At 40.4% G+C, this 26806-nt stretch overlaps 5 protein-coding genes across 10 annotated transcripts in view; 2 read left to right on the top strand and 3 right to left on the bottom strand.

Annotated features, from left to right (window-relative positions):
- LOC118418113 (CD109 antigen-like) overlaps nucleotides 1–1050 on the top strand; it is a 39315-nt gene extending 38265 nt beyond the window's left edge. The window contains exons 40-41 of the mRNA XM_035823943.1: nucleotides 169–271; nucleotides 587–1050. Coding sequence (XP_035679836.1) covers nucleotides 169–271; nucleotides 587–777 — 294 coding nt within the window. The 3' untranslated portion in view covers nucleotides 778–1050. The remainder of the gene's footprint in view (nucleotides 1–168; nucleotides 272–586) is intronic.
- A 1335-nt stretch (nucleotides 1051–2385) lies between these two features.
- On the bottom strand, nucleotides 2386–14452 carry LOC118417302 (RNA-binding protein 39-like). 5 transcript variants are annotated; one of them, XM_035822819.1, is made up of 17 exons: nucleotides 14238–14452; nucleotides 13478–13557; nucleotides 11019–11065; nucleotides 9981–10109; nucleotides 9420–9506; nucleotides 8580–8603; nucleotides 7996–8025; nucleotides 7225–7269; nucleotides 6838–6976; nucleotides 6520–6612; nucleotides 5700–5897; nucleotides 5338–5403; nucleotides 4862–5066; nucleotides 4397–4616; nucleotides 4175–4280; nucleotides 3942–3977; nucleotides 2386–3554 (listed from the first exon to the last, which is right to left on the bottom strand). In XM_035822819.1, the coding sequence occupies exons 2-17, from the start codon at nucleotides 13529–13531 to the stop codon at nucleotides 3369–3371; spliced, it is 1665 nt and encodes a 554-aa protein (XP_035678712.1). In that variant the 5' UTR covers nucleotides 13532–13557; nucleotides 14238–14452; the 3' UTR covers nucleotides 2386–3368. The 5 variants fall into 5 exon arrangements, with proteins under 5 accessions (XP_035678712.1, XP_035678711.1, XP_035678713.1 ...); XM_035822818.1 differs by lacking the exon at nucleotides 6520–6612 and adding an exon at nucleotides 6371–6463 and having other exon boundaries at nucleotides 14238–14451; XM_035822820.1 differs by lacking the exons at nucleotides 6520–6612; nucleotides 8580–8603 and adding an exon at nucleotides 6371–6463 and having other exon boundaries at nucleotides 14238–14451.
- Nucleotides 14453–14966: 514 nt separating this feature from the next.
- LOC118417305 (aurora kinase A-interacting protein-like) lies at nucleotides 14967–17906 on the bottom strand. Of its 2 annotated transcripts, none has more exons than XM_035822826.1 (3): nucleotides 17756–17906; nucleotides 16185–16303; nucleotides 14967–15949 (listed from the first exon to the last, which is right to left on the bottom strand). In XM_035822826.1, the coding sequence occupies exons 2-3, from the start codon at nucleotides 16282–16284 to the stop codon at nucleotides 15363–15365; spliced, it is 687 nt and encodes a 228-aa protein (XP_035678719.1). In that variant the 5' UTR covers nucleotides 16285–16303; nucleotides 17756–17906; the 3' UTR covers nucleotides 14967–15362. The 2 variants fall into 2 exon arrangements, with proteins under 2 accessions (XP_035678719.1, XP_035678717.1); XM_035822824.1 differs by having other exon boundaries at nucleotides 16185–16307; nucleotides 17756–17899.
- Nucleotides 17903–23109, top strand: LOC118417306 (charged multivesicular body protein 1a-like). Its single transcript, XM_035822827.1, has 8 exons — nucleotides 17903–18086; nucleotides 20263–20282; nucleotides 20651–20728; nucleotides 20850–20996; nucleotides 21376–21444; nucleotides 21626–21685; nucleotides 21847–22040; nucleotides 22204–23109. Exons 1-8 carry the CDS (start codon nucleotides 18071–18073, stop codon nucleotides 22223–22225), a joined length of 606 nt encoding a protein of 201 aa, XP_035678720.1. The 5' UTR covers nucleotides 17903–18070; the 3' UTR covers nucleotides 22226–23109.
- Nucleotides 23110–23111: 2 nt separating this feature from the next.
- LOC118417304 (cysteine desulfurase, mitochondrial-like) lies at nucleotides 23112–26627 on the bottom strand (the record flags this gene model as incomplete). The annotated part of the gene is given in 11 exon segments (XM_035822823.1): nucleotides 23112–23647; nucleotides 24002–24091; nucleotides 24298–24381; nucleotides 24569–24650; nucleotides 24817–24922; nucleotides 25044–25201; nucleotides 25487–25621; nucleotides 25772–25865; nucleotides 25999–26097; nucleotides 26226–26279; nucleotides 26544–26627. Coding segments are annotated over 11 exon segments (1050 nt in total), but the record flags the coding sequence as incomplete, so codon positions are not given.
- Nucleotides 26628–26806: the final 179 nt, after the last annotated feature.

The raw sequence follows: 26806 nt of genomic DNA, 5'->3' as shown, positions 1-26806 counted from the left end.
AGTCTGCCTGACAACGAGGGATGCAGGGACAATTATACCTGTCCTGCACAGGGTTAGTACAATTTCTAATTGTTTTCCAACATGTTGAGTGCCAAGGAGACATTGCCAACAGCATTGTCTCACAATAGACTTCGTTATCAAGTCAGTTTACTTTACTGTCCTGTCCAGATGAATGCCAGTCCCACCTGTGTGACTCTGACATCCCGCCGTTCCATGCCTGTGGCCAAGACTCAGCCATCTGTGGTCAAGGTGTACGACTACTACAAGCCAGGTCTGTACAACAGCAGATTATAAATTGTTCATCAGTTGTCATTATGTTGCTTGGGTATCATCTGATTTCTACCAGGGTTCCTTGCACTTGCTGAGAGTGCAAGGAGCCCCAGTAGAAATCAGATGGTACCCAGGCTAGTCATTATGAGGTGTGTTCTCCAATGTTTAAGAATCTTGTTCAGGTCTTAAACTGGGCATTGTGGAAAAACCTAACCGTATTCTGTAGGAAGTTGTTAAGATGTATATGACTGTAGTGTACATATGTTCGTACATAACACGTATTTTGAATCTAAACTTTGATGTGTGGTACCCACAGATGTCAAGGCATCCAATGTCTATCAGTCGGAGACCCTGAAGAACACCAACATCTGTGACGTCTGTGATGACTGTACCGGATGCCGCACACGCAGGAGTCCACAGAATGGGGCCAATGGAGGTCCCGCTCTTGTTGTGGACACCCTTCTGGGTATGGTGCTGGTGTTGCTGACCAGGCTTTTGGGCCGCTAATGCCACCAGTGCGGAATTGTTGAATGTGCCTTGTAGCTAATTTGTAACAAAACTTAAGATTTTGTAGTGTTCAGCTTTTGCACATTCCATATTCTCATTGATCATGTTGTCAATCTAGTTTGATTTGAGGTGAAGCTTGATGACCTTCATCTTTTTACTGATGCAGCTAGAAAATGGTGTAAACGCTTTGTGATTCTGTACTTAAGGTATACGCAAGAATCTGCATAAAATGTTCCTGCCCATAAGTAAGCCTCAATTGTGACTGAACCCACATTTCTTTAATCTTATTCCAATAACTTTTTCTTTGTTGAGGATTGATGCAGATAGCTGTTATCAACATTTAGAACAGCTGGAATCTTTATACCTTTCTTCCACCAATTCGTAATACACAGCCACTTCACCAGAAAACTAATGGCTTTCCCATAAATTCATGGATTTTCTTGTAAACTCATTATGGTTTTTGTTAACAGTTCATTCAATCATAGTACTTTGCAACTTACCGGTGTTTTTTTCACCTGTGTAATTGCTTGGAATTGATTCTTAAATTTAAAGATGTGAAATCTATTGAAGCACAAGTCATCTCAAGATAGTCAAGATTTTCAGGAAGATGTACCTACTCTTTTAATTGTAATATAGTACGTAATACTCTTTAAATTGTAATATAGTTTTGTAAGTCCCTTAAGTCAGAATTGTCCCTTGTAAATGTGGGATAGATGTATATCAGGTGTATTAAGTCTTTTAGTCTACTTATCATATGTAGACAAAATTTCCTCTATTGTGCAATGCCACTACTTAACTATTTGAAGATAGAAGCTGCTTGAATAAACCTGGTATCAGGAACCATTGTATCGTGTGAATCAGTTAATATCCATGCCTTCTTTTGTTGTAAGGGTAGGCTATTTTAGTCTCCAAGCAGACCCTACAGTGCCTTGGAGATAGTATCAAAGCTGGTCAAGGAGTATAGCCTCCTGAAGGGGGTGTCAAACAGGCACCGGTGCCCGTTTCACTCCCTTTGGGAGGCTATACTCCTTGACCAGCTTTGATACTATCTAGAGCTGTGTACCTAAACAAATTTCGGTACAGGTACAGGAGTTTAGGTACAGGTCCGGACCTGAATCTGTACCTGAACTACTTGATGAAGTAAAAGTCGATCTTCAATAAGGATAGCAGCATGTTTGAACCAATAAAAACGCGTTTATATAGTAGACACATGATGCAACAAAAATTTGACCTTCACAAAATTTTGTTTTTCCCTCACTGAGGCTCAGAGACTGCTATGGTAATTTCACAGTAATTTTATCTGTCAAAGTGGCCATCCCCTGACCTGTTATCCTGTCTGGCTTGCACTTATTAGATACAAGTCCAGTACACACCAGTGTTCCGGTATTTTGTACCTGTAGCCAATTGATTGTACCTGTACTGTATCAGTACCATTACACAGCCCTAATACAATCTCTAAGGCACCGTAGGCTCTGCTTGGAGACTAGGTTATTTTCTACTGATTTACATTTTCTTTAATCAATCGTATCAAAGAAGAAAAAAAATACTGTGGGCAAACAATATGTGTCTTTGGATGAACCGCCACAAAAAGACAACAAGTACACCCTTGTACTGGAAATTGGTTTATTGTAAATGACTTTGTAAGATCTTCATGTCATCCTGACCATATGTGATTTCTAAAGTTAAAAGGCTCCGCATGTATGAGGTAAACAGTACTTTGGTCTACCATCATTGCCGTGGAGCAAACATGAATATGTGAACAAAAGACAAGGTTAACTGGCAGATACTAAACAACAATCTTTGACCCAGAAAACTACAAGTAGCGCTGACACCTATTTACAAGCTTTTTTCAGATTTGTTTGTAGCAGTTGCAGGACTTACAAAGCCCAAGATATGCACAAAACTAGACGGCTAATACTAACAGAAAGCTGCTAGGTCTATTTGAATCCCTGCCTACAAAAAATTAAAAATTTTAATATAATTCTCTGTGTCTTCCATACACAAATCCTTTGGACAGCGCCTTTTCATGCAACATGACAGAATCCTTTTTTAACCATGGGTTGGTACATGTATATCGTATTGTCCTGTGCTTAGGAGATCTATTTTGTCTCGAGCTGTGTTACAGGGGTTATGTTTTCAAGGATGGTGAACTATTTTGAAAAGCAAATCCTTCTGTCCTCTGGATAAACACATAGTGTGCACTTTGGTCCCTTTGCATCATCATTCCCCATGAAAAGAAATCAATGTAATATAAATGGATACAAAAATCAGGTATAACTGAAATAACTCAGTAGCATAGTTCCATCCCTCAAGAATCAACCTTGAGCACCTAAAAACATGTCTCTTTTCCAAGGTAAATACAGCCAAAGGTTTTTGGAAACTTTCAATTTGGAAACTTTCAAATGCACAGACAAGTTATATACAAGACAATGTTGGATGTCCCTGTGCAGAAGACATCTACCAGGGGATTGAAGTCTTTTCAGTACATGTAGAGCTGATAAAATCTAATCAGGACATCTGCACTGGTCGATACAGAAACAATGAGCGGGTGCTCTGACTACGCGTATGGACCATCAACTGTACAGAGGTAGTCACTGCTGTGCACTCGCAGGCTGCAGCAACGTTGTAGCTGTAATTGCTTCAGGGAACAGCGCATGGTAATTCACTATTGGCACGTAGTTGGCTTGGATCATCTTTCCTGCAAACCATCTTCCATGTAGGGCATTTACACAGGCTGCCGCTGTCTGGATATTGGGACACTTCACGTAAACGTTCCCCTGTAAACAGAACAAAGTATGGTGAACTTTTCCGTATCCTACTTGTAGGAGTAAATGTCAATAAATAATGAGGATAGAGCTACATTAAGAGGTGTTTTAAAAAAAATACAGGCCTTTAATAGAAGAGCCTAGGAAAGGTTGAGGCAAGTTTGAGAACAAGTAATTATGAAGGTGGCAAAATTGGTCACCGGATCAGCATTTTTCCCCATTGCTTTACCCACAATTAATTTGCTGCAGAAAGGCTACCTCAACCAGGACAAATCATCAACAGGCTTTTTCTCCAATGATGGTTGTAGGTGGACAAGATTGGGCTGTAAACTCTGGCATCTGCCCCATTCTTCGTAGATAATACTATGTCCACAATAGTAACAACAATTCTATACTGACCTGTGATTGCTCTCCTCCTTGCAATGGATCAGCAGTCTGTACAGGGAAAAAATGATTTTAGCCAAAACTCATTTATTGTGATTACGACTTGCACAAAACATTTTTCCTGCTGGCAAAGAGAAGCCGTTGTGAATACCACTTATAACAAATATACAAAGGTCACCTACAAAAAACAGGCTTTACTGTTGATAGAGTGACAGAAAAACAAAATGAGAATGTGTGTCATGACTCACGTTGTCAGAGTTTTTATCCACGAACACATGCAGAACACCCCCGTGCTTGGTACACTCCTCAACCACGTCATTCCTGATCTCCATGTCCCAGTTTGGAGCATTTTCCCTGCATGAGACAAGTAATAAACATCTTTTAATCAATCGAATCTCTTTAACAGTAGCATCTGACAAGAATATGTGTGTTACCCTAAAGCTGAACTATCAACCGGTGCTGATACTTACATCTTGATGTCGAACATATTGGAGAGCTGGAAACACGGCGTGGCATACGCAGGGATGGGTACAGGTGGGGGAGGAGGTTGCTGCTGCCCTGCTGCAGGCATGACCCCTGCAGGGGCGGCTACCCCTGGTCCTGCCCCGGGAAGGGTGGGCAGGCCTGTCAGGCTAGCCATGGGCATGTTCAACGCTGACTGGGCTGCAGCTGGCATCTCAAACCCAGTTCCTATGGAGGTACAGATAATACATGGTTAGACTGCAATCAAGTCTGGGACTTTTTTATCCCCAATTTGTGCAAGCTGATGTACCAAATGGGGAAAAAATGGTCAGAAATTTAACAGTGAAAGCTCAGACTGATATGTCCTTAATAAGTGTGATGAGAGGTAACAGAACTAAACAACTAAAAGGATAAAAAAGGTCAATATCCAAGAAACATCAGTCTAAAATATACCAAGCTGAAATATTCCTGACCTTCAGCCAGCTTAGCCATGAGCTGGAGACGCCCCGTGGTGCTCAGTTCGATGCCTGTCCGCTCCAGCTCATCGCTGTCCAGAAAGGACGTTGCTGCTCCTGCGTCTGACCGCTCCGTCACGTGCCCCACCTTCATGGGCCTGCCTGCCAGCTCAAACCCATTCAGCTGTTCAAGGGCTTTCTTTGCACATTCTGCATCGTGGAACTGCAGGGTACACATTGAAGATAAAAAGAATTATGTACATGGCAGCAAAAGGAAACCATTGTCAGAACACTGGACCCTTTCATATAGGATTACAGCACAATCCCCACTTGGTATTAATATATATTTATTTTTACAGGATTAGTCATGCTTAGCAACACATACTTATGTAACACAAAGTTCAAACAAAGTTATAGGAACATGAAGATAAATGTTGAATTGACTTGCAAATCCATGGCACTGTAACGGAAGAAATGACACCATATTGACTTACAGTGATAAAGCCGTATCCCTTGGAGCGCCCCGTCTCACTGTCCTTCATCAGCTGAATGTTGTCGATCTGTATGGACCAAAAGGATAGCGATTTTCAATCAACAGATTTGAAACCTTAACACAGGTAGTAATTCTGTAACAAACTATCTACTGGCAGTAGAACTTCAGTACACACGTTAACATATACATGCAATGTACAAGTGGCATTGTGTACTCAACCAAATCCAAGAAATTCCTTTTTGTCTGCTGCTTCCAGTAGTATAATGTATAACCAGACAGGACTTTCGTAAAAAGGAATACTTCTATGCATATAAATGTTGTAAGTGTTTGGAACACAGATGAAGTGAAAGAGCAATGACAAACCTTTCCAAAAGGCTCAAAGATTCCCCTCAGCATGTCCTCTGTGATGTTGAAGTGCAGGGAGCCCACGTACAGTCTCATGGGGCCGGAGCTGCCCTTCTGCAGGTTTTGAGAGTTGGCTGCTGCCCTGTTCTTCTCTGCCTGAGATGCTTGCACAATGATGGGGACTCCAAGTAGCTTCTGGTTGGTTAGACCAATAGCCTAAGGAGTACAAACACAGATACAATACTTCAAACTGTTCTCTACCTTCTAATAACTTTACAATCTACATAACTATACTGTGCTCAATCTCAAACCTCATTACATTAAACTTCTACATACAATATCCACATCAAATATTAAAGTTTTGTGTTCTAACACCTTGCACATTAAAGCTCAGTAAGAACCTTATGAAATGTCATATAAACACAAACACTGGATGACCAATTGAACATTTCATCAGTATGTTGTAAGTGAATAGTTATAAAATGTAAGAGTCTCATAGGACTAAATATTTTAAAGAAAAAACACTGAATAATTCTTTGGCATGTTATAGTCTGTTAAAATGTTGGGAACTGTTACACTCAATCAACTTCTCTCCTCATGTCCCACAGTGATGACATGGTCTTAACTTCATATTCAGTACACTGGATGAACAGTAGAAGCTGCATGCCACTAGGAGGGGGTAGCCTTACCAATGGGACTGAGGATTTGTCTCCAAACTCCACATAGCCAAAGCCCTTTGAGCGACGTGATTTGTGGTCTGACACTAACCGCACATCACGAACCTAAAACAGAGTAAAGAGAGATTGCTGCTTCAAAAATTGGACAACTGTGTCCTTACCATTGGAACACACGACGCGTCAGTAAACTCACAATACGCAATGCCCTTGTGGCGTCGGGAGTTGCGATCAGCTATAAGTCGAACTTCACGGACCTGCAAAAGAACAACCAGACGTCAGCACAACCTGCAACTGAGCCAGCTGGCAGAGCAGGATCTGAAATCAACTTAAGTTGTCATCAGTACAATAAAAGCATGCACAACATTGTCACAGACAATCATCTACATTAAATCCTCATCATAGCTCAACCTAACAATGCCAAATATCTTGGTACTTAGCTTAACAAGATGCAAATCAACAATACATCAAGAGATTGATACCTTTCCAACTGATGAGAAAAAATCTTCCAGATCTTTAGGTCTGACCCGCTGGGACAGCTGCATGACAAACACTGTGCGCTGATCCCGCTCTTCTGGAGACAGCTGAGGCCCACTCTCATCCTTGGTAACACCATTTTCCCTGCACAAGTAAATGGGAACATGTCAAACAACAAACACAACAGATATTCTTTGTCATTTTGAAATTACTGTGTTCATACTGAATAGGGACTTCTATGAGGAGAGTTGTGACAAAAAAGTCTCCAACATTTAGGTGAAATATTTCAGGGTTGCAAGTTCAAGGTAATTTCAAAACTTAGTCTGTAAATACCTGTTTACTTTCATCATTCATACTAGGTCTATATCTTACAATCCTTCAGTAAGACTTACCTCAAAGGACTTTTTGACTTAGACTTCTTCTTCGGACTGCGAGCCCTGAAAAGAAATTGACGTGAAATTTAGTGTACGAAAAAAGTATCATTATACACAGGGTATGTATCCGACAGAGGAAGCTAGTTGAGTCATTGACATCAGTAGAAATCACTGACATCCAAAGTATTTATTTTCCAGGTTACCAAGGCAAGAGGTATGTCTGTGGCTGACAGATAGAGACAGATGTTGGAGGTATGGCCTGTGTCCCCAGTACAGCGTGTGTTTGTGTACTTGTAGGCACCATTATAAAAAAATATACATTTCACAGCATATTTTATTATATGTAACTATAATGCCAAGTTAAAGGAACAAACTGATCAATGTGTAAGGTTGGTGCACATTGGAGGTGTCCTTAATACATTTTGTCTCATATAAAGAATCTTTCTAATTCATTGGCATCAAAACTTATTCTTTCCACCATTTGCTTAAAGGAAGCCATGCATTAACTTTGCATCTTTTGATTGTCAATCACAGTGAGTGACATCATTACTGAACCTTGTCAGACAACCTGAAACTTATGTTTAGAACCTTAATAAAATTGCCATGCAATTTTTCTTCATGGATGAGACTGTAAGCTTTCTTAGCACTTTTTTTAGTCCTCTTGATTACAATTTGGATTCCTGGTAAACGCTGTACATTTCCTTCCTTTGCTTTGACAGTTCTTTCTCTCATATGCACCATTTTTCTAATAACAGTATCTATAGCAGTTGGTTCCATGCAGCCAGTTACCTTGGTTGTTCAGCAGGCTTAGTCTGTTGTCTGCATGGGGAGACAGAAATCGCAACTCAGCATACATCACAACCTTGCTCATCCCATATGGGGTTGGACTTAATGTTTTAGTGTTATCAACCCACACAGGTAAGCTTCAGGAATGGTTAGTGGAGCTCACAGGCACATAATCGGGTAAAGCTCCGATGAGGGGTTTTTCAAAATGTATTATCACAGCATCATGCCGACTGGCATACCTGACATATGTACATTTTATCAACTACCACTTGCATTACATTTACTGCTGAGATCGAATAGGTGGGGGACTGCCAATAGGTTGTTTTCATGCATGTTAAACAGGTCAATGTAGGAGACATCACTTGATGCTCTTGCAAACCATTTTTGGCCATAGCATCTGAGAGTTGTGCTACAGGTAAGTTATTGACATATAATTTCAGAAGGGTCGAGTATACATATAAAAAGGGACAGTTTTCATTTTTGATACATTTAAGCCTCAAAACATGATTGCCAACATGAGTTAATCCATAGCAGAAACTAGTGGGTTCCCAAAAAATTTGTAAACCTAGTGATTTGATTACTCATACCTGGGTTGACCACCAAAGTTTTGTCTGCATGTGAAAAAAATGCAACCTGTCACTACACACTTCATTTATCTAACAAATTTTCCTGTTTTAACATAAAACTGCAAATTCAACAAGCTTCTCCAGTCTCCACTAATTGCTTACTTATAACTCTTTAACATAATGCACAGCAATGAAATGGGTTATTAAACAGTATGTCCACTGTTCGAAATATTTTCAAGACATTTCTCAAATTTAAAAAAAATGATATGACTATAATCCATATACAACTGAGATTCAATTTTATTGACAATGAACGGCATTCTTTGTCACATGGTTGTATTTGGTGTTCACAGATTGATCTTTCTGAGATATTTGTATAGTAAGGGCCTGTCATTATCTAACAAGCTTTGTTGACAGTCATTCATTTGGATAATAACTATAATATCTACCATCTCGTATTATCTTTTTTCCACATGGAGCTACTTTAATGCAATGCAGGTTGGCGTGATAAAAGGGACTGCTCTTTCTTTGTTATAAGCATCCGCCTGTGGTTTTCCATCAAATACAATTCATCGCATAGAAAACCATAAGATTGATTTCAACAGCACTCAGTAGGGAGGGGGCTAAAAGAGGCACGGTTTTATGGTAATTTGCTGCTAGTTTTAAATTTGTCCTCCAGCATGTTTGTTTTGCTTCCAGACAAGTAAGGTTGGAATGCGAGCTGGTCTTGGTCTTTAACTTCTGAAGATGCCTTACAGTCCCTATTACGAGTCTTACGAACAATATCATACTGATTGTGTCTTTGAGACATCCATCAAATTTTTCTTCATAAACATCAGTGAAGAATCCCATGGCACATACCTGTAGCGTCCACCGCGGATAGGGCTGCGGCTTCTGCTTCTTCGGAAGCGATCCCGGTAACGTCCTCGACTCCGAGACCGGCTCTTCCTGCAATTGATTCAACCAGCAATAAATAATTTCACACATGCTCTTCAAGATTGTAAAGTTTTTAAAAAGCTTGTAGTATTTTAAAAAGCTCGTAGTATTTCCCCCAAGATGTACTGTAAATGCAGAAACTATCGCGGTGGTTTAATGGCCACTTCACCGCGAACTTAAAACCACTGTGAACATTTTTCCAGAACAGTAAGAGATTTATGCAGTGCATGTTGCAACCGCGAAATTAAAACCACTGCGAAAAGCATTTTCCCGCTAACGCGAAATTAAACCTAAATGCATTTACACTGTAAGTACTAGACTATTTGTGCCAACAGCTTCCCATGGACATTTCCTCACTGTACATGCACAAGCATGAAAAGAGAAGTTTTAACAAGCCATGTAGCAATTCAGGACACAATGTCAAAATCTTTCCATGGCTCTATTCCTTTAACACATCAATCCACGGACATAAGTACATGTACGTACCTTTTCCGATCACGACTCTTCGACCTGCGATCACGGCTCCGGGAGCGGCGCCTGTCTCTGTCCTTGTCCCTGCTGCGGGAGCGCCTGTCACGACTTCGAGAGCGGCTGCGGCTGTGTTTCTTCCTCTTCCTGCCAGGAAACCACGCAAAGTAACAAACATAAGCCATCACCTTCACAAGTGCTGTCAGACAAACACAAGTAATTTCTATGTGCCATGACCTGCCTTGTTTATATATCGTATTTATGGTAAGGGACAAAACGTGGAAGTGAAAACTGGAGAGAAGTTTTGTGAAGACTACTGGCATTTCAACCAATCAATGCTTACAAATTAAAGCATGACATACATTCAATATGACAAAAATCTTTAAAGTGTATCACTTTCACCTTCCTTCAATGGTAACAGTAGCATTACCCTAAATCCTTGCTTAGGTTCATAATAAAAGAAAGTTTCACCATGTCTATGTCAGTCATCTTCTCGGCTACCTGGGGCCATATCTACAACATGACCTTGGTAGAAAGTCAACATGGTATCTCCACATTGCACACATTAAGAGCTAAATGCACCACAACAAATTCCAGCAGGATATCTGAAAAACTCACGGATATGGACTCTCAGTAGTCAAAACTTTGAAGCAGATTTCCTGCCTGAATTAGTAATATCAAACTTACCCTGTGAGTTATAGGGCCTCCACTGATATGGGGCTAGAGAAACGAATATCTGCCACATTGTCCTCTACCTATTTGTACACGATATAAGGGAGATTGTTATCCTTCTTGCCTGAAAAGATGCTATACAGTTTTGATGAAACTATCTACTGTGGACTTAGCTTTCAGCTTCACAGGCAAATGCCAATGGTAGATTTTACGATGCATGCCCACATAAAAATGACCACCCTGTATAGCGTGACAAAACTCTGACCAGATCTTTTCCAACTTCCCCTTTATTTCCTGTTTAGATAACTGGGACCATGTCAACATGTACTGTCTACACATGTTATCTACAACCTGTTGCCATTGTGAAATAATGGAACAACTTACTTCTTTCTTTCTTCATCTTTGTCACCGCTGGACTTGCTGGAGATGTCCTATCAGGTCCGAAAACACAACAGCAAAATGATGTGACAACAACGGTGGGTGTTGTGATGCCAAGAAGTGGGAAGGGGTGGGAGGAAGAAAAACAACAGCATAAAATTCAGTCAGTAATGCCGCATTCAATAGAACTTTTTACTGTCGCTGGAGTGTACTACATATTCACATGTGTATCTGGTCCATCAATATTAGAAGCCACACGGCTGTGCCAGCTCAAAGATGGCCAGCATGGCTGTAGGATGTATGAGCAGAAAAAAAATAAAGTAAAAACCTCAACTGCCTATAAAAGTAAGCACTGGACAGAGACGGATGCCTGACTAGGCAGACAAGTCTGACACACCCATGAGTGAAGGTTTAACTACACAGTGGAGCCAGTTGCACTAGCCATGTACCAATATCATTGTCATACACTAGGCCACTCATTGACTCCCAGTTATTGAGAGCGACAGATCAGCCGGCAGGAAGTCAGCTCCCAAGGCTGCAGCCATCAGATGAAGGAGGTGTCCAACAGCTTGCTTCATTAAACCCTGGGGCGAGAGGGGGATCCACACTTTAGTCCTATAGATTAAGTTTCACTGTTTTCTTGTCTTTGTTTTCAAACTATCAATCTCAATGTCTAGCTATAGCTTTGACTTCTAGGTTGACAATTTTGGTATCATTTCCAATGAGTCATCAACAGTTACATGACTTACAAATTGGGCATCGAAGTTGAAGAAAAGGCAAAAAACCTGCATCTCATTCTGTTAGATAAGCTCATTTGATACAAGCATTACTTTGTTGATGTTTCGAATGCAGAAATGGATGACTCAAGACGGAGTTAGATGACAATATCACATGAACAACAAAACATTAAGTCCATCACGTAATAAGATGGAATTCCCCAACTGCCAATTGTTATCCCAATATTACTTTTCCCAAAGAGCTAAGAATTACAGCAAAGTACTTTTTTGCAAACTTCCACATGCAATCTTATGGGCCGAATGTTTTGTGCTTCTTTGTTTGGCAAAGGATAATGTCTACGCTGTTAGGATTACAACTATACTATAAACCTGTTGTCAGAGTAAGAGAGAGCCGATGTAGGTGTGTGCAAACTTGGGGTGATGATCACTACCTCGTAGGCCTTGAAGCAAACTGTTGCTGTACAAAGTCAATGAGGTCTACAACGAGAGAATGAAATGTGCAACAGCAGTCAGACAGGGCCGATACACAAGACTTCTAATTTGTCCAGCTTGAACATTAATACACACACTAACATGTCTGTCTTCTCCCTATTTTAGACAACAAATAATTATGTCTTTGGTTACAGTTTAACCAATTCTTTTATGTGTACAAAAAAATCCCAAATATCTAAGAGAGGTTACATAATGATCCCTTAGGGAGAAGACAGAAAATACATTACTACACACTTTAAATAATCAAAACTAAATCATGCAGTCAAACTGGACAAATGGACACAAATTCAATGCTGGACATGTTCTTTTGCCATATCAATAGCCATCTGATTTGAGATAGCCAAAAACATGCTACATGACCACTGCAAATGCAGTTTTGAGTTCAATCATTACTTCTAATTACATCCAGCATTGATTGGAATGGGTAGCTGATTATAGATCAATGATGTTACAAATATTCAATTGTTCCTATCACTCTCATTTGTAAGTGCAAGCTTGAAAAGTATCGGTGCAATTAAAATATTTAAGTCACTATACTAGGTCAGTGCTTTTGTCTTCACAAAATTAAGTTCATTTTCTTGAAAATGGAATTAAATTAACTTGCAGTAGACTCTACCTGTCGAAATTCTTAATGTAAAAGTGACAAAATAAACTAAACAGATCAATTGATTTAAGAACTCTCCGATTTGCTAAAATGTGCAGTTGGAACAAGGGCAAGAGTGGGTTAATCAATTACATTATTGTAAAAACAGCAAGTTCTATCGATACAAGCTACAGAAATAATAACTTGATTATGATAAATGAAATGATTATTTTTCAAAACTGGGCCATGAGCAATCTTTTCATAAAGAATTAATTTGTTGCCTTCCCAATTGAAGGTTATCCTCCTAATGATACTATCAATCTGATTCAGCGAGAAAAATAGTGGTAATTGTTATCTTAGAAGTTAGAGGACGACTAGTTTTCTATTCTATGAACACTTAAGACAATGGGGTATTTTATCATGCATCATTTTTTCAATGCACCCTCTCATAATTTGCTCCTACCAGCAGAACAACATTTTCTACTAACACAGATTTACCTTGCAAATTCACTTCTCCGTCAGACAATTTTTCATCTCGTATTCCATCAGAATTATAATTTGATGCACTCAAAATTCTATAATTTTACAGTGTTCCTTAAAATTCAAATAGCCATCAACGTCTATGCTGACAAGAGACTAGAGAGATAACCTACCTCTTTCTTGTAAGGGGCTTCCAGCATTGCTTCCACATCAAAGTCGTCAGCCATGGCTGCTGTTCACTGTATCAGACAGCCTGAGTAGGTCACAAAGACAATGGTCTCAAATTATTCAAGTTTGTTTACATCTTGTCCAAGCACATTGGGAAAGGGGTAAGATTATTCTATTGTATCTTGTTGTTTTTTTTATCACATGAGACACACATAGATAGTTGACCACTGCTTCCAGACTACACAGAGCTAAACAAGTAAAAGCCCACACCATATAATAATTTCTAGGGTTTTGTGGCATGGGATTTGCTGAAAACACATTTTTGTGATCACGATCTTTCCCTTCTCTGACTACCTCAAAGGTAATTCCCCAAAAAGAAACAATACCTACAGAATTTCCCGTAAGATACATGCACCTTAATGGCAGTTTTTTGCTCATTTTGGGGGATGACCTGGATACATGTGAGGAGAACGTGGTTATGTAACATAATTTACGTTTTCTACACGCCTACGTTTTCAGTGTTCAGCTCATGTGACTCGCACGGTCAGGAGAGAATTTATCTGCGCGATTTATCTGTGTAGGCCAGAAAACCACAAGGAAACCTTATACAAAATGCAATTCAACAAAACCAATGTCTCTCTCGTGACCTATATACCTTACAGCATGCATGGAGGGAACATTCGCCAACATAATTTTGCTTCACAGTCTGTAACGTTATAAAGAGTGCCAAAAAATCATAATATTTCACAGAGATTTAGGCCTTACCTTTACTAACTGAGCAAATATATCAAGTGCGCTGACTTTCTAGAGGTGATCTGCTCCTCTGTGAATGAACAGCACAGATGCACACGCTGCAGAGTGGTTTTCCCCTCACAGTCACCAAAACGCCGTGATATCGTCTGAAAACACGGCGTGCCTGTGGAGAGAACAAAATGGCGCGAGTCTGCTCCTCAGGACGGGTCTCCCAAAATGTACAGCAGGGGCATGGATGACGTCACGTTTTTGGCAACTCCACAAAGACCTGGTGCCTCATTTTTTAGGTCAATGTCTTGAATCAATATAGTCCAAATTTTAATCCTGCCTGGTCTAACAACAGACCAAAAAAAAAAGGAACAAATAGAAAAAGAAGTGTTGATCAGCAGGATAAATCCTGCAACTTCAGCCCCAAATGACGTTGATGCAAGTTTTATGATAAAACCTTGGCAGGTGTGAGCAAATATTATGCTTTAGTATGTGCCATACCTGATTTTCTTTTAAACAAAAATTCTATCTGGGATGTACCAGTTGAATTGCATGCACTTGTTTCAGTAACATTATGTTGTTCTCAAATGTTTAGTTGTCAAGCCTTTGTATTAGCTTCAAGTCAAAGATGAAGATTGGGAACTGCAATGTTGTGAGAAGCACTAGTATTGTACTAATTCATATTGTGTAATTAACTATATCCAACAGGACACACATACACATACAAACACAATGACTGATTGATTTTATACATTTTCAAAATTCTTTAATCCTCAAAATTATGCATGTTATATCAGTAAAGAACTATCAAAGATGCCAAAAAGCAAGGTTTAAGTAATTCTATATGAGCATGTACCAGAAATACTTCTACTCTCCTTGATGACAAAGTCTCTTGCAGAATGCATTTTCAATATTGTCATGCATCCTTAATAATGCATCTTTAAGCATGGAAGTACAAGTACCCAAATGAACATGGTACTAGCAAGACGATCATGATTCAACACCTATGTGTAAATATCATGATAATGTCTTAATGAACACTTACAGTTTTTTATCTGTTGGTACTATTGATTCAGTTTGACATTTAGGTTTAGTCAGCTTCTTTTCAAGTTTAAATCCAGTATTAAAGCAGCTTCTATTCCTGCCTCCTCAACACCTGATGGTGGGGTACACCTTGTTACACTGCTCTTCTATGTTGTCAGGAGGGGTCATACCAAACTTTCTGTACAGGTTTTCAACCCGTTCTTTCAGCTTTATAACCTTTTTCTTAATTTTCTTGAGACGTTTCCTCCTCAGTACAAACTTCATCCTCTTCTTGAGCTTCTTGAGCTTATGCTTGTTCATCTTCTTCCTGCGACGGAACAGGTCATTCCTACACTCTATGACATTATCTTTGGTGGTGTCTCCAATGAAATCTGGGACCCCTGTAGGCTGTCTGTCTTCCACAGATGTTGGTTTCTGAACAGGAAGTTCATACACTGTCTTAACAGCAGGATCTGTTATGGTAATTTCTGGGAAAATAGCTGGCTGGGAGCTGGGAAGGTAGTACTGAAGTGTTAGCTTACACTCTAGGGGAGTGAGGGATGGGCTTTTGTTGGAAATCACACTGTCCACAAGTGCACTCTTTTCTGATGATATCACTGGGATCTCAGACAGGATGTTAGATTTGATGCCCACTGTTGGCACGGATGGCTTTCCCTTCAATGTTGGAACCATCAGAATGCAGGTACTGCTTGCTGAAAAAAAAGGGAAGAAAACAGTTACATACTTGAAAGCAAAAAATGTTAAACTTTCGTCTGTCTTGTTACCTAATCTGACAAATAGACCTTTATGGTACATAATCATGATCATGTAACCAAATGTGCTGTGCACGTTCAATTAGGAAAAACTGGCTTTCTAGTACAGAGACTCACAGTTAACATCACTACCATAGGAGAAATGTCTTAAGACAAATGTGCAAACAATTCTTACTCTGATGTGGTCTGACATTCCTATTGTATACAGCTGTGTTGATCAGACGTCTCCCAACAGTGCACTGCTTCCACATCCTCCTACACAGCAGCGTTGCCATGGCTGTACTCTGATCTGGTCTGTCTGGAGAAAGTAAATTATGACAGTAATTGAGTGAAGGATATTTACCCTCCGATAACTATTAGACTCCTTCGCAGACTGCAGACTTCGAGCGGGATGGCTTTTTTTTGGGAGGGGGGCTGTTTTGCGATCTTTTTTGTTGACTAAGTTTCTCTAATACTAGTTAATAGGAAAGGGAGTCTGCGTGGAGCTGGAAGGGAGGCGGGGCGAAACTCCCTACCAAGGCACACTTATAATCTTCCACTGAAAGACTCTTATTTCCTTTATTACAGAACCTTAGTCAACGTTGAAAATCACGAACCAGCGCCCCCATCCCCGAAAAAATGAAAGCCAGACTAGCTCGAAGTTTGCGAAGAAGGCTAGATAACTACAAGTATACTGACATGTCGACATGTCTTGCACATGCACAGGGACACAGCCTATGTTAAAGAAATATAGCCGCAAATGAGGCGTTTTGCGATTTTACGACATTAGGGGAAAATGGCGTCCCAATTGGCCCATTCAAACCTCCCGCCAAACTGGGGCTCCAATTAAAAGTCCTTTCCTTCTCAGACATGCGCATTTGGTTGTTTTCCACTGAAAATTGATCAAGGAAGGCGCCATTTTTGGAAGGAAGAAATTTGCCGCTAGGAAAGTCAATTTTTTTAGTTTTTACGGGATTTTTTGGGACATGAGCATGTTCAGAAATCCTATAACTTTGACAAATTGTAGATAAAGTTCACCAACACGTTCGCACTGGAGATAAAAACCAAATTGTGGATGAATTTGTTGTCAACAACATGGTGAAAACGGCATGACCGAACGCGCTGGTGTTTATTTTAGGCAAGTTGAAGAGTGAGGACATACCGTAGGCATTCTCCCTTGATGTAGGCCACACTCAGTTGGGAAAATGTATACTTTGAGATGTAATTCGCATATATTTGCCAAAGTATTGACTTTTTGGGGTAGAGTAGTTAATTTCCAACCATTTAGAGCCAGATTACGGAAGCCGCGAGCCCTAATGACAACCATGACAAGCCGCGCGCGGCCCGGTAAATTGAGTCCAGCTGGCCCACGCCGGGCTGTGGCGGGAACAGTTTATCCGCCCGCGCGGGGCTCATCAATAGGACTATAAGCCCCGCGACACCTTTTCTGTCCGGGATAACATATAGAATGCATAATTTCTTTGTTGGAAGAGAGGCCAGATGCTTTTCCACCAAGAAATTTGTCCGATTTTAGCAGGTAGGATAACAAATCCACCGCCGGGAGCAAATGCATCAATGACCCCATTGTTAATGTTTCCCTGTGACATGCGAAGGTTACAACGTGCCCCCCTCCCTTCCATAAATCCCGCATGTGCCTTGGGCAGAGCTAGCCTTACAAGTCCAAAGAAGGTCAAATTGTCCAACATCGATACCTAAATATTAACCATAACATTGTTTAACAGCCCAAGATTCGGCTATTGAACCTACCGGTGCCTAAAATAACCAATATAAGCGTTTTTAGCAATGTCTCAGCCCCATCGCCACCCTCCCCAGCTCGATAGGAAAGGTGAACGATTATCTCTGACCAATCACAGCCCGAGTTCGTAAGGTTAAAGGTCGAATGATTTCAGACCCTTCTGACCATAGACGTCACTTCCGGAAACGATCACTTCCGTGTTGTTTGTTAGTCAGGAACACCTGAAATATTTTCAGTGATTTGACAACAGGTCTTAGATTTGGGCTGCATCCAGTGAGCAATATCATTTCATAGCTGCATAAGCTGACACAGATACTACATTCACAATGTCGAAGATGGACGGTAAGTTATCAGTTAGCGTTAGAGTTTTGTTCTAAATCAACTGGCCCGGCCCGGAGAGTTGTCATACTGTAGTGTACGTCCTAAATCTGTTGAACCAAGGAGGTTAAAACACACCTTGTGTTTTAACCTCCAAAGGGTTTTTTTAACTTCCTTGGTTGAACACTTTAGGTTCACAGCTATGTAACTTTAAAAGTATTCCCCTCTGTCTGCGTCTGAAGTTTCTTTATTAGAGGGACATTAAGTTATTGACTGGTTTGCCTTGTTACTAAATGATACCCGTGTAAAGGAAAGAAGCCTGTGCACTGTGTGATAACCATGATGGGGATGAGTTGCCAATCTATAAAAGTTTATTTTCTATTTTTTAATGGGTCTGCATGGGGGGTCTTGGTAACGCTTAACGGTGAATTATGGAGGCACAGTAATGCTTAACGGTAAATTCAGAAGGCCCGGTAATGGCTAACGGTAAATTCAGGAAGGGTTGCACAAGTATACAAAAGTAACGGGTTCCGCACTGGTGTTCCAGTGCTGAATCAATGGGTCGAATCGGCCTCAGCACTGGTTTTCCAGTGCTGAAGAAACGTCAGCACTGGTTTTCCAGTGCTGAGCGGCCTTGTTGCAGTGCTGAAGCTCCCTCAGCACTGGAATTCCCGTGCTGAACCCAATGCGAGCACTGGATTTCCAGTGCAGAACTTCTCCGAGCACTGGTTTTCCAGTGCTGAACTGCCGTCAGCACCCGGGTGCCAGTGCTGAACTCGCGGTGGAGAGGCGGCGAGCTACTAGTAGTTCAAAGGTTATTCAGCACTGGTTACCCAGTGCTGAAACCGCCGTCAGCACTGGAACCGAGTGCTGATTACAAAAGTAACGGGTTCCGCACTGGATTTACCAGTGCTCGGGAACTTTTCAGCACTGGAACACCAGTGCTGTAAAAACTTCAGCTCTGCGCTTCCAGTGCTGACGTTTATAAAGCACTGGAACGTTCCAGTGCTGAACGTAATATTCGTGTAGCATGCGCCCGTACGGCTGTCTGAGTTATTTCCTTTAGACTTAGATATATCTATGTCTTTTTAGTCAGAGGTAGACAACTAACAGTTGGTCTATCTGTGTGGTAAAGAGATCGCTTGTTTTTTTTACACAGAATAGGCAGTTACAGGTGGACAACACATTCTGCTTGTGCGGCAAAGTAGCATCATTCAAAAAACAATAGGTAGTCAGAGGTAGACAACTCATAGGTACTCTATCTGTGTGGTAAAGAGATCGCTTGTTTTTTTTTTACACAGAATAGGTAGTTACAGGTGGACGACACATTCTGCTTGTGCGGCAAAGTAGCACCATTTAAAAAACAATAGGTAGTCAGAGGTAGCAACTCATAGGTGCTCTATATGTGTGGTAAAGAGATCACTTGTTTTTTGTTTGTTTTTTATAAATAATTAGTAGTTACAGTCGTGTCGCTACTTTAGAGTCGGCGGCTTAGGCACTCGGCTTCCAGTGCGGAATATTTGTCAGCACTGGATTTCCAGAGCTGAAACATCCTCAGCACTGGAAATCCAGTGCTAATTGTAGTCTCAGCACTCAGTTTCCAGTGCTGACAGGAGGGCCTCCAGTGCTGAAGCTGCCTCAGCCTTCCAGTGCTGACGACCACTTCAGCACTGGTGTTCCAGTGCTGACAGAGGAGACCGTTACGTTGTATATTTGCAAGGGTTGCAAAGCATTCCTATTTGTACAATGGTAGATCAGGGAATTTCAGTGGGTGAGAATAATTGACTAATGACAATGTAAGAAGGAAGTGCCCAGAACACGGAGGAGTGACAGGGAATATGTCCACTGTCTTCATCATCATTTCATGACATATTACTGTCAAAAATTTTTATCACGTGGAGTGCCGACAGTATAACAACGTTTAACGTACGAATTAAAACAACCCACAATGCTTCAATCATGAATAATATACCAATAACACTTACTGGTAATGTTAAATTAGAGCGGATCGACAACAAATTACGAGGAATTAAAATGGCTCATAACGATTAGCGGAAAAAGGCATACAGGCCCTCTTTTTCTCCTTCTTAAATCTATGTAGAAATGTATTTTACATTGATTCACACAGAGTTGCTCCTGGATTGTGTAATGTCTGTTGCTCACTCCGTCACTCATTTGTTTTCGTGTTTTTTTTTTTCAGAAACCCTTTTCCAGCTCAGGGTGAGAAATTTACAATTACTGTTTTTACTAACTAAGTACTGGTATAATATTTCTCATTGATTACGCTCACAATACTAGATCCTTATTATGCAATTTGATTATCATCTTTGATCAATGCTAGTTCTGTTGTACATACTAGCATCAGAAATATAGCAAAGATAGCCAGAGTTATCAAGATGCCATGTGCTATTTCTTACTCATAGGTTTACTTGTAAGTTAAACCCAGGATCACAAATCAATATTAGTTCAAGCAAGTCCATGACTATTGGCACATGGTATTCATCACATAATGTATATGTTCATACTGTGTTGTGCATTACTTAATGCATCTACTAGAAACTCTTCTGATTTTAAATCTTTCTTGACAGTTTACTGCCAAGCAGCTGGACAGGTTGGCCAAGAAGTCAGAAAAAGAAGAAAAGCAGCAGAAAGCCAAAGTGAAGAAGGTATGTGCATGTCCCTTGTCAGCAAGAAATGTCAGGAGTTATGAAAGCTTTTGTATCTTTTAGTACCTGTGTATTTAACAAGGATGAGTAATTGAGTGAAATTATCTTCCTACTATCCTAGGCCCTGCAGCAGAAGAATGTGGATGTAGCTAAGATTTATGCTGAGAATGCCATCAGGAAGCACAACGAAGGCCTGAACTACCTGCGGATGTCGGCCAGGGTGGATGGAGTGGCTTCCAGAGTACAGTCAGCTGTGGCAATGAAGCAGGTATGGGCACTCTGCAGGCTGTTGTAATCGATGGTGGTTGTTTTGTTACACATGTACGTGTAGCACATGCCACATATGAGATGTGTATCCAGGTAGTCTGCTTTCAATTTGTACTGAACCTATCAATTTTGTGATCTGGAAGGCTAGATCAGTCTCTGATATTATGGTTTTGCCAAATCAGAAGGGCTTAACTGACATCAGTTGGCCCAGGTAATGATGTGTATACTGCTATGCTATATTTAGTCTATTCAGAAACTGTGCTCCCCTTGTAGATGATCAGCATGCATCAGATGTTCTGTGTGATGCCTTTTATTGCAGTTGAATTAACTAACACAGCACAGGAGCCCACCTTAAATTACTGGAACATCCTTTTCCACAGGTTACCAAGGACATGGGCCATGTAACCAAGGCACTGGACAAGGCCATGGGATCCATGGATCTGCAGAAGGTTAGTTTAGAGGAAGGCTGTGCAAGCTAATCCTAAATCCTATTACATAATCTGTTCTGGCTCTGTGTTATGTAGTCTATAGCAAGTGAGAACACAAAACTCCATCTAGAATGCTTTTATGAGATACGCATCTTGCTAATGGAATGGTTTATTCTCCACACAACTTTTTTCCCACTCTTAGGTAAGCCAGGTGATGGAGAAGTTTGAAAAGCAGTTTGAAGACCTGGATGTCCACACACAGGTGTGTATAACATTTGATAGTTTATAGTAAGAGATGTACAGCAGACTTCTGTATCCTTAAGTACTATGTTGTGTTCGTAGTTGAATTGTATTGATCAAGAATTCTCAGTTTGAGATGCAAGAAGTCATTTTCTTAACTGTTGGTGATGTTTTTTCCTGTAGACCCTGGAGAGTTCTATGGGTACTGCTACTACACTGACAACCCCTCAGGACCAGGTCGATGACCTCATCAAGCAGGTGGCGGAGGAGAGTGGCCTGGAGGTCATGAGTCAGCTGGAGGGGCTGGGGCCTGCTCAGGAGACCATCGGAGCCAGCAGCTCAAAGACACAGACCCAGGAGGACCAGCTGTCCAGAAGGTACCACTTCATATGTCAGGGTTTAATACACACTTACTGGTAGAAAATAAATGTGTCTTTGTGTTCTAATATATATATATATATCCATTTATGTGTAAATGTTTGTGTCCTTGAATCCCTTGGCAGAGTTGACTTAAAATAAATTTGTCTTTCAATCTTTCAGGTTGCAGGCACTCCGGAACTAGATCAAGTCAGTCGGTGTTGAAGATACCAGCATTTTTTAAAAGCTGAGATTACTTGTATAAAATGATAGCCTGGGGATACAGTTATAGTCAGTGGTATGTACAGTTTGTCATGTTACACATGATGCAAGCAATAGCACAGATAAAATGCCCCCTATACAATGTAACTCCTGGATATATGACTTTGCAAGGTACTAGTACATTGTATTATATATCTGTGTACAGGTAGATAAGGCAATTACTCTACAGGTACATGTATATTAAAGTAGAAACTCGAAGTACATACACCCAGAATTAATTGGAAACTTTTTGTGCATTGTAAAGGATGTTTTGAATATTGCTTTAATATAGAAAAAAAATCAGCAGCCAGAAATGAGAATTATTCTGAACAGACCAAGGAACAAATGTCATATACATCCTCTTGTCATGATTGTTTTTGTAAAATAGGTTTCATATATAAAATCATATTTACATTGCTTGGTATATTTAATGGTGTGGCTTGTTAATTATTTTTCAGGGGTCTTACGTTTGTGTGCTATGGGAATAAGTATACTTCTTGACTTCTTATTTGTCTTTCAAAATATACATGTTTAACAGTAAGGAATGACACAGAGGGGTTGTTTCTCCTTTTTAAATTGTTTGGATTACCACAGTAGCTGAAGGGATGGATGGTATGAGGACCTGTTCTATTATACTGTGCACACCTGTTCAACCTTAACTCAAACTTATCAGTACCAACTAAGGCAGTTTGAGTTACCCAAAACTTACACACATTATTCACTTATGATCTGTAAGCTTTACGAATCATAGAAATTAGATATCAAATGAAAACAGTCATAATTGTACGCATATGTTTGGACTACAAATAAAGAAAAGGTTTTAAACTTTCCAGTTTGCAAAGTTGCTTTTAATTCCTTTATACCTGCCACATGTACATATCTGCATGTCACCTTCCTTGAGCAGTATCTACCTCAAGGAGTTATTTCTTGAACACCTTACTCGTTCGAAAGTTGCTTCAGTAAAATTTGACGAACATCCAGTATATTATATTCACCTTCATATGATACACAGGCTTGCTTCATCAATACAAGAGCTTTAGGCATTATAACTGTCCATATCAGATTTTATCAAGGAGCTTTTATACATAACCAAGTATTATATCATCAACATATCCCACCATCACTTGTTGATAAAACTTTTTGTCTTTGGAGAACTGAAAAGTTTTGTTTCACTTTAGATGGCTTGCACATATACATCAGCTATCCATGTAGGTCCTACTCCATGGAGACTTACAGGCTTGAAGAGCCCACTCCAAGGAGGCCCTGGTGCTCCATGACAGGCTTTGGATGAGCAGAAGCCACCTAGTGCTGCGACCACTTGATATTCTTCAGGTCGATACCCTCCTGAACCATCTCCCACAAAGGACTGTAAAACACAGTTCAAAATGTAATACAAATATATGTAGTGTTTTTCATTACTTGCACAAAGGACATTATATAAGAAGATTATTTAATGTCCTTGCTTGAACTAAGATCCCAACAACATTCTGCAAAATACAGTTCTTGCCAATTCACAAGTAGCCAGATGAATTTCTAGACGAATCATTCCAGATGCCCCACCTGACTCAATCATGATCATGACTTGGTACAACAGAAGCATACTTAACACTGAGAAGAGTTGGATGATTCCATTAACCATCACCTGACCTAGTGTCTTTGCATTGTTAGTGTTAAAACAAGTACAACCCATAGATGAGCCTGGGGTTTTGAGTTGTCTCACCTCATCTCCCGCAGTGCTGTGACATGCTTGATGGTTCTCTCTGCAGTGTAATCTACTTCCTCTTCTGTTGTAAACCGCCCAATGCCAAACCTGTAATGTTTCATGATTAAAGTTTAAAATCCTGGAGAATAAAGCTTCTCAGTAAGTGGAAAGTTGGTAACCTGTCGTGTCTATTTTGATAAACATGACCAAAATATCAGAATGTATCAAAGATCATTGTCTTGTGAGAGTGACAGAGATACAATGTTGTATTATAAGCAAGTTAAGACATGTATCTATAATATATAGTTGTTTACCTGATAGAGGAATGTGCCAGGTCTTCATCAGCTCCAATGGCTCTCAACACATAGGATGGTTCCAGAGAGGCAGATGTGCAGGCACTGCAGTAACAAGGGGACAATGCTATTTAAAACAGTGCGCAATCAGCAGACACTGGCTATGGTTGTGGAGCCTGTTAACTCATTGATTTAAAGACAACCATACCATTGAAAAAAAAAAATGCACTAGTTCTCACAGTATCTTTGTACCAGATGGTTGCAAAGACTGAACAACAGGCTAGTATCATACCTCCCTGAAGACAGGGCAATGTCCTTCAGTGCCATCAGCAGACTCTCTCCTTCCACATATGCAAAGGACAAGTTGACACAACCTGTTGGAGTAAGCATCAAAGATCTGTCAGTATGGTTCACTCAGTTTCCTTTACTACAGCAAAAGAAAAACTTGCTCACTGCTTTCATCTGTGAGAGCAATGCTATGTCACATTCCACAAATTCAAGAATAAATTGCACAAAGTTGATGTTTGAGGGACAACCCACCAGGATATGTCTGCTCAGAGTCCCCATTTCTCACCACCTGGGGCAGGGCACTCATGATCTTGTTGATTAGACGCTCAGACAGGGCTGTGATCCTCTTATGGTCATACTGTAGGATGAACAGGATGGATTACTTAGAGGAGACAAAGATCAACTTTGCACTTACTGAAATTTCACAGAGCAACCTTGTAATGTGCACAGGGTCAATGTCCCCAAGCCACTGTACTGACCTCCATCTCCTGCTGTGAGATACGGCAGGCTGCCCCCAGCCCCACAGCCAGGGGTGCAGGCACAGTGCCACTCCTCATGCCTCTCTCCTGACCACCTCCGCTCTGCAGGGCTTCAATCCTCACCCGAGGTCGTCGTCTGATGTACAGGGCTCCCACACCTGTATGGACATTTGAATGAAACTATGAACATTTGAATATACACTGCAGGATTCCTACACCTGTATGAACATATGAGACATTCAGTTGATTCACCGTGATTCACATAACAGTGAAATACCTTTTTTTGTATCGACGAATCTCAAAGACTTGCAACTAAGAAAAAACTCTCCCTGCTTGCTACAGATGTCAAATTGCCATCTCCAGGAGGCCATATAGGAAGCTTATGATAGCATCCCCCTTTCACACTTATATAATTCCATAACAAAATAGCAAGGTTGTCTGACCCTTTGGCCCGTATATCTTGTGGCCACTGATGGACATCAGGTCTATCTTCATGTCATTCACATCCAGAGGAATCTTTCCAATGGCCTGGGCAGCATCAGTGTGGAAGAACACCTTCTTAGACCGACACAGTTCACCTGCAACAGAGACACATCCATGTACACAGCTTTCACCATAAAGCGTCATGTAAACCTGTCATGATAAAAGGTACTAGTATTAACTGCAATTTATATGCAGAAAAGAAGTCACAGCCAACCATACATGATAGAGGACAGTATCACACCAACCTATTTCCTTGATTGGCTGACTCACTCCTATCTCATTATTGACAGTCATGATGGAGACCAGTGATGTGTCTGGTCTGATGGCTGCTTCCAGTTTCTGTTCATCCAGAGACACAAATTTGTCATGTTACAATGATGCATATTTTTTTTAACAAATGGCAAAAATCTAGTAAGCCATTATATTTTTTTAATTCAACCTGGTATTACATCTATCCAGGTCCAGTCCTTACCTCAAGTTCAATAATTCCATTGGGTTTGACAGGCAGGTAGGTCACATCAAACCCCTCCCCCTCCAGGGCCCTGCAGGAGTCCAGCACACACTTGTGCTCCTACATTGCATCAGACAGAAAAAAAGAAAATCACTGTAAACCCTGTACTGTGAATTAATACATACTTAGTCAATAGAAGGCAATAAGCAGAAACTAGATAAGCTTTTATAAGGTACACATGTACTTACAATCTGTGTTGTGATGACATGTTTCTTCTTACTCTTGTAGAATCTGCCCACACCCTGGATGACAAAAAACAAACAAGTTAGAAACTAAACAAAAAGACAAGATTGACAGTTCCATAAATTTTAACATGAAAAACTGTTTTGAAGACTATATCCATCAAACTTTACAAAAGTACCTGAAAGACATACAATATCACTGCATGAAGTGGATAACACTGATGATAACAAATAATAGGCAGAAGACAAATATCACCTTCATAGAGCATTTTAAACTTGATGAAAACATGCTTAAAGTTTGTTTAATAGGTGTTTAGTATTCACCTTAACAGAGATGTTGTTGGACTCTGTTGCTCCACTAGTGAAAACTATCTCCCTTGGGTCTGCACCGATGATGTCTGCAACCTCCTGTGCATGATAGAAAGTCAGCACTTGTGAAGTAAAATGATGGCTTAATATCACTTCTGAAAGCACAAAAACTCAGGAAAGTATGGCTGATGGTGGTACTTACAGATCGACAAGAGCTATAAACTTCATGCAGAACATCACATGCACAAATAACGTTACAATTGTAAAATGTAATACTG

This window comes from Branchiostoma floridae, chromosome 6, assembly GCF_000003815.2.
Source record: "Branchiostoma floridae strain S238N-H82 chromosome 6, Bfl_VNyyK, whole genome shotgun sequence".
In the NCBI taxonomy this organism is placed as follows: Eukaryota; Metazoa; Chordata; class Leptocardii; order Amphioxiformes; family Branchiostomatidae; genus Branchiostoma; species Branchiostoma floridae.
This window is presented reverse-complemented; position numbering and strand designations above follow the sequence as displayed.

What these genes read in the sequence shown, in the direction of transcription:
- LOC118417306 (XM_035822827.1), top strand. An exon ending in AAACCCTTTTCCAGCTCAGG is followed by an intron (nt 20,283 to 20,650) that starts GTGAGAAATTTA and finishes CTTTCTTGACAG; the next exon opens with TTTACTGCCAAGCAGCTGGA. An exon ending in GAGGACCAGCTGTCCAGAAG is followed by an intron (nt 22,041 to 22,203) that starts GTACCACTTCAT and finishes TCAATCTTTCAG; the next exon opens with GTTGCAGGCACTCCGGAACT.
- LOC118417305 (XM_035822826.1), bottom strand. Translation starts at nt 16,284, where the DNA reads ATGGCAACGCTGCTGTGTAGGAGGATGTGGAAGCAGTGCACTGTTGGG. An exon ending in GAATGTCAGACCACATCAGA is followed by an intron (nt 15,950 to 16,184) that starts GTAAGAATTGTT and finishes CTTTTTTTTCAG; the next exon opens with CAAGCAGTACCTGCATTCTG.
- LOC118417302 (XM_035822819.1), bottom strand. Translation starts at nt 13,531, where the DNA reads ATGGCTGACGACTTTGATGTGGAAGCAATGCTGGAAGCCCCTTACAAG. An exon ending in AAAGATGAAGAAAGAAAGAA is followed by an intron (nt 10,110 to 11,018) that starts GTAAGTTGTTCC and finishes GTTTCCTGGCAG; the next exon opens with GAAGAGGAAGAAACACAGCC. An exon ending in AAGAGTCGTGATCGGAAAAG is followed by an intron (nt 9,507 to 9,980) that starts GTACGTACATGT and finishes AATCAATTGCAG; the next exon opens with GAAGAGCCGGTCTCGGAGTC.